Source organism: Squalius cephalus, assembly GCF_949319135.1.
Source record: "Squalius cephalus genome assembly, chromosome: 3".
In the NCBI taxonomy this organism is placed as follows: domain Eukaryota; kingdom Metazoa; phylum Chordata; class Actinopteri; order Cypriniformes; family Leuciscidae; genus Squalius; species Squalius cephalus.
In genome coordinates, this window is record NC_137124.1 from 54,719,832 (window position 1) to 54,734,133 (window position 14,302).

The 14,302-nt window shown below is 37.8% G+C and overlaps 1 protein-coding gene across 1 annotated transcript in view; it reads right to left on the bottom strand.

The window, feature by feature from the left end:
- pkd1l2b (polycystic kidney disease 1 like 2b) overlaps positions 1–14,302 on the bottom strand; it is a gene marked incomplete at both ends in the record, with an annotated part of 45,808 nt that overhangs the window by 29,028 nt on the left and 2,478 nt on the right. The window contains 12 exons of the mRNA XM_079865835.1: positions 2,212–2,337; positions 2,847–2,967; positions 3,070–3,194; positions 5,955–6,104; positions 6,186–6,326; positions 6,457–6,590; positions 6,681–6,816; positions 7,249–7,366; positions 7,815–7,924; positions 8,239–8,300; positions 12,285–12,395; positions 13,168–13,353. Of these exons, the coding sequence (XP_079721961.1) occupies positions 2,212–2,337; positions 2,847–2,967; positions 3,070–3,194; positions 5,955–6,104; positions 6,186–6,326; positions 6,457–6,590; positions 6,681–6,816; positions 7,249–7,366; positions 7,815–7,924; positions 8,239–8,300; positions 12,285–12,395; positions 13,168–13,353 (1,520 nt within the window). The remainder of the gene's footprint in view (positions 1–2,211; positions 2,338–2,846; positions 2,968–3,069; positions 3,195–5,954; positions 6,105–6,185; positions 6,327–6,456; positions 6,591–6,680; positions 6,817–7,248; positions 7,367–7,814; positions 7,925–8,238; positions 8,301–12,284; positions 12,396–13,167; positions 13,354–14,302) is intronic.

A 14,302-nucleotide genomic window follows, 5' to 3' on the forward strand; every position in this document is an offset into this window, starting at 1 on the left:
TCCATCTTGGTAAAGTTACTCCAATATTGACTTTGGTCTTGCTGATTTGCCTGTCGCGTTGACGTTTTAATTCTCTCTTTCGCTTCCTTGGCGACTCTGCTATATGTCCTCGAAAATAGGCGTGATCCTCCATCAGCAATCTTTCAAATCTGCCGGCAGTCGCGAGTAATCTCCCCCTCGCATTCGTCACGGTGTCACTGAGTGTAAAGCGCGAAAGGCGAAGCTTGAATTTACAGGTATGTCCCTCTTTGGCTAATGTAGTTTCAAGATGGAGGGGCAACATGGCGACCGGCATTCGAACCCCTCACCCGTATGTACTTTCAATGGCAGATTATAAACTTACGAGAATACTTTATTACTTGAAAGAAGTAAATATACATTAATGAGCACATATATTTTTGAAAGAACTAAGTGTTTTTTGCTAAGAATCAACTAAAAAAATTACACAGTGTAGCTTTAACATGTTTCCTAAATTTCTGCAAACATATTATTGTATGTTTATGCTTTAGCACAACCCAAAAAATTACATACAGCACCCTTATTTGCATGTTTGCTGTGTCAGTGCCATTGATTGTTCAAATGCCGTACGCAACCACGTTCACATATTAAATATTGCAGACTGTATCGTCCAGTTTATACTGAATGTACTTTTCGTACTATAAAGGTAAAAAAAAAATTAACAGTTTCTTCACTCCAACGTTTTCTGTTACCATTTACCGTTTTTCCCCTCAAACACTGAAGTGATTGGCAGTGTTTCTGTAACTGTCCAACGTGAATATGTGGCACATGTTGTCTGTAGCTAAACCGATTTCATGACTATGTTGGATGTGGGAATATCTCAATTTAAATGAGTTGACCACAAGATGTCGCCATGACACAACTAGTGAATCTTCTTGTTTTTGTGTCAATTATGGCAAAAACATAAAAACACAAAAAATGCCAGTGTTCGATTTGAAAAGAAAAAGTTAAGGTATCATTATATAAACATGAAGTCTAATGTTAAAGTGTTTTTCCAGATCAGGTAATTTATTTTTTAGCAGGAATGTCTGCACATTGTCCACTGCATTGACCAAATAACCATAGATGTCAGACTGAAAGGCAATGAGAATACATACATCAGCAGATTTCTTCACTTAGTTAACTGTTTAAGAGCACAATAGCAGGTAGTCAACACCTAACTGGTACAAACTGCTAGCTAACAAAAAAAAAAGAAAAAGAAAAAAAAGCTTCCTTGTCATGCAGTTTAACATGCACTGAACAAAATTACACTTTGCACCAACTTAATATAAAACAACTCTAATTTGTTAGAGCCAATTTTTTTATTTATCTCTCAACATAGTGTTTTGGATCAAACCTTAAATTTAGATTTAATATTTTAATCCAAAATATTTACGTTTGACACAAGGTAGCCCTAGGCCCTGTCCCAAATGGCAAACTAAGCACTTGCAGTCTTCCTACATGTCCACACTTTTGTGACGTAACGTCGCTTTGACTGTCGGGAAGAAATCTGCTGCAGAGCTCGCTTCAGTGTTTCGGCAAAAGTGTGCATCGAGGGCGCATATCAACCTTCTTCACATATCACGAGCACCCTTCTGAAACCAAAAATGACAAATGGGACACCCTACAGTCTTGTGGACATAACGGACACGTGCACGCGCCAGCCATTGTAAGTCCACAAGACCGTAAGTGCATATGAAGTGTGCCATTTGGGACAGGGCCCTACTCTTTGCTGGAGGCAGCAAGCAGGACTGACGATTTGTGCTAGCCACTCATATTTTGCTTCCTCCCTCCATTAAAACAGTAGTCAGATTAAAAGTCAGATATATGACTTTGAGCGGTATGTTATTTTCGAGTAGATCATGGAAAAATCCAAATTCAGAGTTGTCTGGAACGCAGCATAATACAGCATCGTTTTACACTGTACAGCTTTGGCACCACAATGCGAGTTAACACCGCAAAAACAGTTTCATAATCCCAGGTAAATAAAAAGGTGCTAACTACGCTTGAAATGTTCCTTTACCCGGGGTTAAAGCGGGATTTAGAACGAGAAGCCCTTTCGAACATTTATTTCCCCATGCAGTTTCAAAAATTACTTTTACAAGTCCATTTGTTTTTTTTTGTAAATCCATTTGGTGATGCTAGTGGCGCATACAATTACACACTTCACCTTTCCAGTTCCAGTTACTGTCAAGAGGTCATTCGTCTTCTTACCTCAATCTCCTCAGTGAGGTTTGCCACTGGAATGCCAGAGCCGTTTGTTTTAGAAAGGGACAAACCAGCCACAATACTATGAATGGGCTGACCTTCAGTCCATGGATCAATGTTAAAATGTGTCATCTGTAAAAAGAGGACAGGTATGTGTACTGTATTATATGTGTAAAGGATCTGTAACATTAGTACAGCATATAATAAAATGCACCAAAGACATATATTATATCAATGTTATTGTAGAAAAGATCCAAACAGGTGCAATTCTAGGATTTCAATTAGGAAACCCTGAAAATAAAGCAATGTGGCTCATTAGAATATTTCATTTCAAAAGGTTGCAAGTTTGAATCATTCCTGACTAAATGTTTTTGAATAACAAATTGAAATTGTCTGCTGTACATCAGCAATAGTGACATATTTTGTTGCACTTTTAACTAATAACTTTTTAAAGACAGGTAAATGTAGGATTTAAAAGGAAATGAACTCAGAAATGTTACACTTGCTGATGTTTCCTCAACAAACTTGAATAAATAATCACATGAAAGACAGGAGGGCTTTGGTGCAGGACAGATAAATAAATGATCTCATTTAGTCATGTATAGATGTTTTACGGCTTGTGGTGAATGAAAAACACTCACTTTCACATCCACTGGCTCATCTGCAGGCAGTGTTATATCAGAGCCCAGAGTTGGAAGCTTGAAGCTGGCTAGACTGTTCTGGACGCTGAAAGGCTCTTTCTGGAGGTTAGGTGGAGATAACCTAACCAGAAAAAAAAAAAAAAATCAAAACTCACAAAATGTTTTCGATGTTCAGTTTTATTTCCACTGATCACAGTGATTAATTGAACTCGGATTGTCCTACCTGTTGACGTAAACATTGACATTAGGAGTGCTGATGATGTCGGGCTCCAGATCAGGTATTTTATTTTTTAGCAGGAATGTCTGCACATTGTCCACTGCATTGACCAAATAACCATAGATGTCAGACTGAAAGGCAATGAGAATACATACATCAGCAGATTTCTTCACTTAGTTAATTGTTTAAGAACACGATAGCAGGTAGTCGACACCTAACTGGTACAAACTTAAAAATAAAACAACTCTAATTTGTTACAGCCAAATTTTTTATTTATCTCTCAACATAGTGTTTTGGATCAAACCTTAAATTTAGATTTAATATTTTAATCCAAAATATTTATTTTCCTAAAGACAAAAACATTCATACATACAATTATAAAGGCCATACAATATACTAATCAAAGTTATATTTCTTAGATTTTTTTTACAACTCAACTTAATTTAACCAAAAGTTAAATTACCTATAATAGTAAAGTAGAATTATTATGGAGCCCCTAATAGTGGAGCGGCTAAGTGATATAATCGTTCAGTTTATGATACAAGCGAGAAAATTGGCATGAGCAGTCTCCATGGGTCACTTGACAAGAAAATTGTCCGAGCCACTTGAAATTTCAAGATTTTTCATTTTTCAAGATGGCCACCTTAGTGGAGCAATTAGGCTCATGGCAATTTTCATGCTTGCATCACCAACTAAATGATTTCTTAAGCCTAATTGCTCCACTAAGGTGGTGGCCATCTTGAAAAATGGCCGCCATCTTGAAATTTCAAGTAGCTGTAGGTGGCTTATTGTCAAGTGACCCACAGAGACTGCTCATGCCAATTTTCATGCTTGTATCACCAAATAAACCACTATATCACTTAACTGCTCCACTAAGGTGTCGGCCATCTTGAAAAATGGCCGTCATCTTGAAATTTCAAGTGGCTCGGACAATTTTCTTGTCAAGTGACCCATGGAGACTGCTCATGCCAATTTTCACGCTTGTATCATAAACTGAACGATTCTGCCAAACATAAGCACTTAGCCGCTCCACTATAAAGAGACATGGTGATGGAAAAAGTGTGAGATGGGAGGGAAAAAAATGCTTTTACGTTCACTCGTAAAAATTTTGCATTTGCTCGCAAAGAAATCAAAAGGTTTGCGAGTGAACGCAAAGTTTCTTGAGAGAATGCATCATTTGTGAGAGAGCATTGACTTACTATTATTATATCTCATATTTTTTTCCACCACCATGTCCCTTTAGGGGCTCTGTACATAAGACTAAAAACACTTTGTTAGTCAGTGTTTAATTAACTTTACTTACTATTAATAAAGACAAATTGGAAAGAACTTAATGTTTATTGTGATGTCTTTTTAAAATCATATTTTCTGTTATGTACTAAAAAAAAAAACGACATACAATTTTAATTAAACCCACAGTAATTTCTGCAGTAAGTAAAGCTAAACAGTGTGTGTTCTGCACTTCAACACTCTGATGTCAAGCGAAAATGCAATTTATACAAAGTTGTTTCTTTAATTTTATTTAAATTCTTTAAATTTTTTCGGTTACACTGTATTTGATGGTCTACTTTAGACAAAGTGCTAACTTTGCAACTACATGTCAACTAATTCTCATTAGAGTAAATTATTAGACTGTTAGGTAAGGGGTTCAGTTATAAGTTAACTTATAAGTTACATATTGTCAGTAATGTCTATTGGAGGAGCAACAAAATAAAGTGTTAGCAGACAATCCACTAATACTCTAATGAGAGTTAGTTGACATGTAGTTGCACAGTTACTTATAGTTAGTAGAATGTCCTAATTGGACCATTGAAATAAAGTGTAACCCTTTTTTCTATTTACTTTTAGACAAACTGAACAAAACAGGCTTAAACCGGAAACCATGTTTTTCAATTTTCAAAAATCCACTTTAAAGGTCCCATATTGCACATCTTTCTGGAGTTTTATTTAGGTTTTGATGTCCTTAAGAATATATATTTGCGGTTAGCCTGGCTAACGTCAGACCTCATTTTCTCGTGTTTGAGGCGTGGTTTACAAATGCCCAGAGCCGTTTATTGGGCGCTACGAATGTCTATCAAATGCGCCTGTACGTAGATCATAGCCAATCGTTTCAATTATACCAGATGACGTATGTAGAGCAACAGAAATTCGACGAGGAAGAAGACGAAATAAACTTGCGTTCTAAACTACTTAGAACACTATCTAAGGCTGCATCGAAAGGTAACTTCACGTCTGATGCCATGTTGGATCCATAGATATAAACAAACTGCTTCGGTGTGTCGCATAGACGTCATCATCGTCTTGCTGCTCCCTCCCTGTTCTGTGATTGGTTCCCTTTTTGAGGGGAAAATCTGGTCCATGGTGTCCAGGCTGCCTAGCAGCGTGAGGCAGCATGGGGAAACCCAGGCTAATTTGCGGTATAAGTACCAAAAAACATCTCAATATATATTTTACAGCTTGTTTCTCAGGAGCTCTGCCAAGAACAGGTCGATTTTGGCCTGTCTACTTAATATTCATGAGCCTCTCTTCTGATTGGCCTGTTGTTTTCTGAGTGACCCACCATTGGTGGGGGTGATGACTGAAGGCAGTGACTGAGTAGTTCTGACATCACATTTATACAGAAGTCACAATGGCTCATGAAAAGGCACAGCTACTTTATGCAGGCTGTGTGCATTTGTCTGTGGATCGACTGGTTTAAAACTTATATGGTAGTTTCGTAGCCCCTAGACCTCTGTTATCATCAAAAAAGCCAGGAAATTTCAGTTTTGACAATATGGGACCTTTAAACAAAAGACACAATCTTTATTTTATTTTTTTAGCTTAGTCTTTAAACCAACAATCCTAAGAAAGAAAAGATTTGCAGTTCAGACAATTTCTTGGAAAAAACGTACCTCTTTGTCCTTATTGAAGGCACCGAGAATGTGACTAGAGGACTCAACGAGGAGTTTGGCTGTGTCAGTTAGTGCAGTGATGTTATCTGGAGTCAGATCGATGGATGTGAGACATTCACTGAGAACATTTAGTATGGAGCCAGCCAGCTCCTGTGAAAGAAAAGTGCCTCATCAGCCATTATAAGTAACATTTGATCACATGTCTAATGATGTGTTTGGTCACAGTGCTACCTGAGCATTAACATTCACTTTCCCCTCATCTTTAATGATGTTTGTCAAAGCATCAGCATAGAACTGTACGGCTGTGGGTTCCTGGAGTGGCTTGGAGTCTTCTAAAATTGAACTTATATCTAAAAGAAGATCCTCTTTGATCTGGAAGTGGGAAATGGATATTTGGGAATATAGATTGATGTGGAAAACCTCAAAAACACCTTTTTTTCATTGCTACGTATAGGCCTACAAATGAAGTCTTGTTAATTATATATCTTTCATCCTTTTTTACCTCTTCTGTGTCGTCTGCTCTGTTAGTTTCAGTCAATTGTTTTTTGACGTCTTCCTTGAGCTGATTCTCATCTATCTTTATTAAGGAATATTGTATGGTGAACTCCCCATTATAAGGGGTTCCATCTTTTTGGCCTAAATCATACAGAAATAGTTATTAGATGCCCTTTGTACATAGATGTAATGCAATTGATTCTGTAGTCAAAAAATGGGAAATCAACGCACAAGTCACCACCACGAGGATGTCCTTCTTGAATGATCTAATCGCTTTAGCTTTAACTTCCAGTTTGTCACCATCATTGTCTTGTAGATTCAGCACCTTTTTGCCATTTTTTTTGCAGTCTTTCATCGAACTGTCTTTCTAGAAACAGAACAATGTGTATGTGAAACAAGTAATAAAAACTCAGTGAGTGTTTTAGCGCAATTTTCTGACGTCATGGGATCACAACACTAAGAGATAGTAAATCTTTTTATGTATTTTTTTTTTTTTTTGTGTGCGTTCCCGAGATTAGACCTTCCTTAACATAATGCCGAAAACCCGAAGTCTCTAGGTGGTCTGGTTGAGGAGGAGATAGAAGTGCAAGATTGGTGCGCACAGACAGAACAGAAATCATGAGTTAACAATCGCAATTTTTTTGTCCGTAGGAAAATTGCGCTAAAAAGCCAGTTATCATTAAAAATTAGACAAGCATCTGCATATCATTGTGAAAGTTAAAAAGGTAGAAATTGTACTCAGTATATAGTAATATTGAAAATAACATCATTACATACATTTGAAATAGACTATACGTACCTTATTTTGCTTCGATTCACTGCCTTCTTCCACATACCATTTATTTTTGTCACATTTAGGGTTTTCTAGCCTCAATTTGATTTTCTCATGGTTATCATTTTCATCACAAGTTGAGCAGCTGGGAGAAAATACAAATACATATAGATCAACTTTCTTCATAAACTCCAAAGTTATGAAAACCTCAGCAAATACAACTCTTTTTTTTTTATTTGGTTATACTTTATTTCGATTGTCCACTTTAGACATTCTACGTAGTAACTCTGCAACTACATGTCAACTAACTCTCATTAGAGTATTAGTAGACTGTTAGGTTTGGGTTAGTAGAATAATTTGACATGTAGTTTCAAAGTCACTTTAAGACAGTAGAATGTCTATTGGAGGAGCATCACAATAAAGTGTGAGCAGATATTAATCAGACAGTCTGTAATGACTGCTAGTTGACATGTAGGTGCAAAGTTACTTGTAGTTAGTAGAATGTCTAAAGTGGACTATCGAGATAAAGTGTTACCCATTTTTTTTAGGAGTTCAAGGTAATGGAAAGTAAATGTCACAAAAATGTGTCTTACCTGATTTCCAAAGTTTCTGTATTCTGTTCAACAGGATAACAAATCCCAGTCTTATTTGGTTTCTTCCTTTTAGCCCTTTTGTGAATGGCCTGTCTCTGAGTACTTTGATACTTTAAAAGATTTAGGAAAGCAGCATTTAGGAATCAATCTTAATAATAAACTCATCCATTTCCACATTGAAAATTACTTAAAGGACTAAAGTATTGTTCTTTAAGTATTGATAGATAAAGTAATTACAATCCCTGGAACTATTACACAGACTTTGAGACAGAAGCCTGTTATCTTGTTAGAGGAAAGGTGTCATCATGACAAAATAAACCTTAACACTTCATGAAAAATTTATTTAAAGTGAATAAATAAAAGTACAAAGAACAGTTCTAAAAACGTTTAACGGCATCACACTAAAAAAAACTAATTTGATCACCTCAACAAAAGAATCTTCTCCACCATCATCTGCAGATCTTTTCACAACAACACCAGAGGCTTCTGCATTATGGAAATATACATTGCTTGGTGAAACAGACGTTAATCATATCCTTTTTTCATCCTAAACACACAGGTCTTCAACTATAAGTTATTTATTAAGACAAATGTAAACAGGTTTGCTTCTAAAACCTCAATGTCTGTAATATATTAATTTGTCTGAAAGGAACAATAGGAGTATCATTAGCATGTTCCTCTATCCACCTTATTTTTAATATGCAGACATTTGTAAATTGAATGTGTTTAAAAACAGTCCATTATTCTGCTTGATAATGCAAACAGTATTTATCATATTATTTTAATTTATTACCGTTGGCTAATAATAAAAAATATGGAATTTCCGCCACATATGAAAAAAAAAACAATCATGCTTTAGTAAAGGTTAAATATAACATCATTAACAAAGTCATAATTATGACATACTAAGTCATAATTTTTTTATTTTTATGTCACAATTATGACGTAAAAAAAGAAATGATGAAATAATAAGTCAGAATTATGACAGAAAAAGCCTTAATTATGACATACTAATGTATGAGATAAAAGGCCACATTATACGGAGCCTATAAGGATATGGTATGGAAATAAATATGAGATGGGTGGAAAAATTATGTCAATGCTTTTGCATTCCCCCGAGAAACTATGAGTTCTTTGTGAGTGAACGCAAAAGTTTTGTGAGGGAACACAACAGTATTGACATATAATTATGACCGCCGCGGTCATATAGGGATTGTCAAAGTTTTTTTTTTTTTTTTTCCGTCACCTTACTGAATTTTTCGTCAACGATACCAGGGACACCGAAGCACCGGGGAACATGAAATTTGGTGGGCATGTAGCCCCACTAGACTTCTAAGGAAAAATTTCGTTTGGTCCCCGGGGGCCACTCCCCCCCCCCCCCGCGCTGGGCCCCCCCATACCCCAAAAAATGCAGTTTTTCCTAATTAACTACCTGAACCGTGGCACCGAGGATGAAGACATTTTTATGGTATGTTGGTCTACTAGACTTTTACGGAAAAATTTCGTTTGGTCCCCGGGGACCACTCCCCCCCCCCCCCCCCCCGCGCTGGGGCCCCCGTAAATTTTTCGTCAACGATACCAGGGACACCGAAACACCGGGGAACATGAAATTTGGTGGGCATGTAGCCCCACTAGACTTGTACGGAAAAATTTCGTTTGGTCCTCGGGGGCCACTCCCCCCCCGCGCTGGGCCCCCCCAAACCCAAAAAAATGCAGTTTTTCCTAAATAACTACCTGAACCGTGGCACCGAGGATGAAGAATTTTTTATGGTATGTTGGTCTACTAGACTTTTACGGAAAAATTTCGTTTGGTCCCCGGGGGCCACTCCCCCCCCCCCCCCCCCCGCGCTGGGGCCCCCGTGAATTTTTCGTCAACGATACCAGGGACACCGAAACACCGTGGAAAATGAAATTTGGTGGGCATGTAGCCCCACTAGACTTATGCGGAAAAATTTCGTTTGGTCCCCGAGGGCCACTCCCCCCCCGCGCTGGGCCCCCCCAAACCCCAAAAAATGCAGTTTTTCCTAAATAACTACCTGAACCGTGGCACCGAGGATGAAGAATTTTTTATGGTATGTTGGTCTACTAGACTTTTACAGAAAAATTTCGTTTGGTCCCCGGGGGCCACTCCCTCCCCCGCGCTGGGCCCCCCCAAACCCAAAAAATGCAGTTTTTCCTAAATAACTACCTGAACCGTGGCACCGAGGATGAAGAATTTTTTATGGTATGTTGGTCTACTAGACTTTTACGGAAAAATTTCGTTTGGTCCCCGGGGGCCACTCCCCCCCCGCGCTGGGCCCCCCCAAACCCAAAAAATGCAGTTTTTCCTAAATAACTACCTGAACCGTGGCACGAGGATGAAGATATTTTTATGGTATGTTGGTCTACTAGACTTTTACGGAAAAATTTTGTTTGGTCCCCGGGGGCCACTCCCCCCCCCCCCCCCCGCGCTGGGCCCCCCGTGAATTTTTTGTCAACGATACCAGGGACACCGAAACACCGGGGAACATGAAATTTGGTGGGCATGTAGCCCCACTATAGATTTTACGGAAAAATTTCGTTTGGTCCCCGGGGGCCACTCCCCCCCCCGCGCTGGGCCCCCCCAAACCCAAAAAATGCAGTTTTTCCTAAATAACTACCTGAACCGTGGCACCGAGGATGAATAAATTTTTATGGTATGTTGGTCTTAAGGGCCCACATCAACCTAGCCCATAATCGATTGTCAAAGTTTTTTTTTTTTTTTTTTTTCGTCATCTGAATTTTTCGTCAACGATACCAGGGACACCGAAACACCGGGGAACATGAAATTTGGTGGGCATGTAGCCCCACTAGTCTTTTACGGAAAAATTTCGTTTGGTCCCCGGGGGCCACTCACCCCCCCCCCCCCCCCCGCGCTGGGCCCCCCCAAACCCAAAAAATGCAGTTTTTCCTAAATAACTACCTGAACCGCGGCACCGAGGATGAAGAAATTTTTATGGTATGTTGATCTTAAGGGCCCACATCAACCTAGCCCATAATCACTCATTTGTAAAATGCAATATTATTCTGCTTTAATCGCCCCTATCTTCAGTTGAGATGTTCAGAACTGCACCATATTTCATGTGTATGATTAACTTGACATCATCTGGGGGTATGCTAAGTTTTGTAGAATTTCATACATGGGGGGGTATAAAATAAATTAATTTATGTGCACATTTAGTGACTGTACACTCATCGGCCTGTAGATGGTGGTGTTGAGCGAAGGGTTAGTGGTTTAGGATGATACTGTCACACACACACATGCAGGAATACAAACAAACGCAAGCATGCACACACACTGACATCCACACGCACAGACACACACACATACAAATCCACATGCACAGACACACACACACAAACAAACACACGCGCACACACATGTACGCACGCATACATACACGCACACACACACACACACACACACACAGACACACACTATGAATACATATCATCAGCGTTATGGACATAACATGAAATACACACACTTTACAAGTGTCCTACAAACTCTGTGAATTATTAAACAAACTGCCGATGTAGCATGAAAAAGACTTGCTTGAACCTATTTTTTACAGTCTATGGCTTGAACACAATAAGTGTGTTTTTGAAACTCATTTTTGTAATACATTATGTAGGGAAAACCACTGTTATGGATGTGACGTTTTCACATTATGGATGTTAAGTGTCTAAACTAATGACTTTTGATATAAAACTTAAATAGTAATGGCAAATAATTACAAAACTCTAAATTATCCATGATCCACAGGAATACTCCAGACAGTCTTTTAAAATATACAACTTATATACATAAACACGCAATACAGCCAAATTGCTCCACGTCATTTATTTTTGTGGAAAGCCAGTGCAGGCCTGAGCGGCGGTCATATTTTGTACCGCCATGCGGTACATCTAGTTGTTTCTGCCATCTCATATTTTTTCGTAAAAATGACCAGTTACTATGACAATTAACTATGACATAATTATAACTTTTTATGTCCTAATTATGACTTAGGGTAAGACTTTATATTACATGTTACTACATGTTTATTACTAATAACAGTAAATTATGCATAATTACAAGTAACTAACCCTAAACCAAACCCTAACCGTAACTAAATACATGTAGTTAATCAATCTTACTCAGTACTTAATTGAGCAAGTACAATGTAACTATGTCACCTTAAAATAAAGTGTAACTTGACTTAGTATGTCAAAATTATGATTTGCCAAAGCAAATCAGGGCTTTCGTAAAAATGCACTGGTTTGTAGCACAAATAGCATCATATCATAATTTAGAACTTTTTAAAGGATGTCATAATTATGATTCACCAAAGCATGATTTTTGGGCTTCCATAAAATACGCTTGCTTTGTAGCGTAAAGAGTTTTACCATTTACTGCACTTTGCAAAATAAGGTGGATACTGTACGTAGAGAAAATAAAAGAGGTCTCACGGCTTGTGCAGTGGTATTCCACAGACAGATAACTTCCCAGGTCAGGACACGGCTCTCCAGAAGATGAAGCGTCTGCCACCGCCGTGCAAACCTGCTGTCCGTTACACAGCTCTTGGAAGGCAACAACAAACCTCATCATTACTATTCATCACTGCAGCCAGTCAAAACAGCATTACTGAGACGCAGTAAACGAATAGATGCAGACATTCTCAATGCTTTTTAAACACTAAGCACTTTGACAACAATAGTAAAGTAGCCTACTATTGAAACAGAAGAAGCATCTTCACAAAGAGACTGCCTGAATCCTCTGTAAATATTTATCTTCACAAATAAATATGCTCACAATTCTTTTTGCCTAATTATGAGACTTTTTCAGGTCCATTAGTTCCTATTGAACTATCAATACATTGGTCTTATTTTTTCTCCCTTTTCCAAAGTTCCCTTTGTTTTCCTGCTTTGCATGTGTTATGATGTAATATTAAACCGCAGGAGCCCTACATATTCAGGTAAAAGAAAGCTCATTGAAGCTCTGTTTGCCTTTCAGATTTCATATTGTTTGCTCTGCATTCGAAATTAAAAGAAAGAAGTCAGAAAAAGAGCATCAATTCACAAGCACCACACAAAAGCGCTTTCTGTCCTTGACAGGTGGAGACACTAAACACTCATTAAAAGGTTTCGAAATAAAATGATGCTCTCGGATTACCTATGTACTTAAAACCTGTACAAATTGATGCCGTTCCATGGTACAGTAAACCAGGTATTTGATACCATGGTACTGAATAATTTCCATTTCATTATACAAGATTTTTCCAAATGCCAAAATACTTCATAGCCCCAAGGTTTTTGCTTTGTTTTGGTACTTTTCGCAAGTGTCGTCCAGTACCTGCGACTAAATCCCGCACATCGATCCAGCTGCACTGCTGTGGTGAAACTGTGCGAGAGCTTGACGTGTTGTTCCTGCAGTAATGTGGAGTCTTTCTCCCATAGAAACTCTCATCGACCTCGATCACCTGATCTGAGCCACACTGCAGGATAGCGCTGTCCGCACACGACAGAGAGCGTCCCAGTTCTACAGGAAAGACAAAAAGGGTCACTTTTAATTTTTAAAACGACATCATGTTTCTAGTTAAAATGCCTTATAATGTTCAAATGAAAGATGTTTTTTTTTATTATTATTATTTCCTTTTTTTTAGGCAAACAATTAAAATGTCTTAGGAGTTTTTTTGCCACGCTGTAAATAATTAATTAATTTTATTGGTGAAACTCAATATAATTGGGCTTATTCATATTACACACTTTAAATAACTAATAAATAGGGGTGTGTAACGGTACATGTATTCGTCCCAAACTGCACAGTACAGACCTCACTGTTCGGTGCACACTGTAAAAAAATATATGATCAATAAGTTATGACAACATTTGTTTTTACATTGCTTTAACTCATCAAATAACTTAAACATCCAAGTTGATTGTACTTAAAAATTTTAGGCAGCAACTTTTTTTTTTTTACGACGAATATATCCAATCACAGGCGATCCTTAAGGGCGCGCGCGGCAATGCAACGCTGTTTACTATCAGTAAATAGCCCAAAAGAAGAAGAGAGGATGGATCGGTATGTTTTACATCTCTCAACCAGTGTTTCAACTGCGGAAAAATATAAATTCAACGGCTTTAGAATAATATCTCACGCAGTATTACATTTACCTCAGGCGTTTAGTGTGGACAGCAGGTTAGTTCGCTAGAGAAATGTCATTTCATATGCACTATATTAACCTATTCATTATATTTACTTAACCTGTTAGTAATGTCTTGATTATTTAATTTATTTTTAAACAAATTTATCATGAAAACAAGTTATGACAGCCGCTATGTAAATTATTATATTTCAAAAATGAATTGGAGTTGAAAATTAACTTTAGAATTAGATTTGGAAGTTAATGCAAAACCTGCCTTATGCGCAATTTACAGTACATATTTGAGTGTTGATTATTGTATCTAAAAATAAACAGCAACTGAAT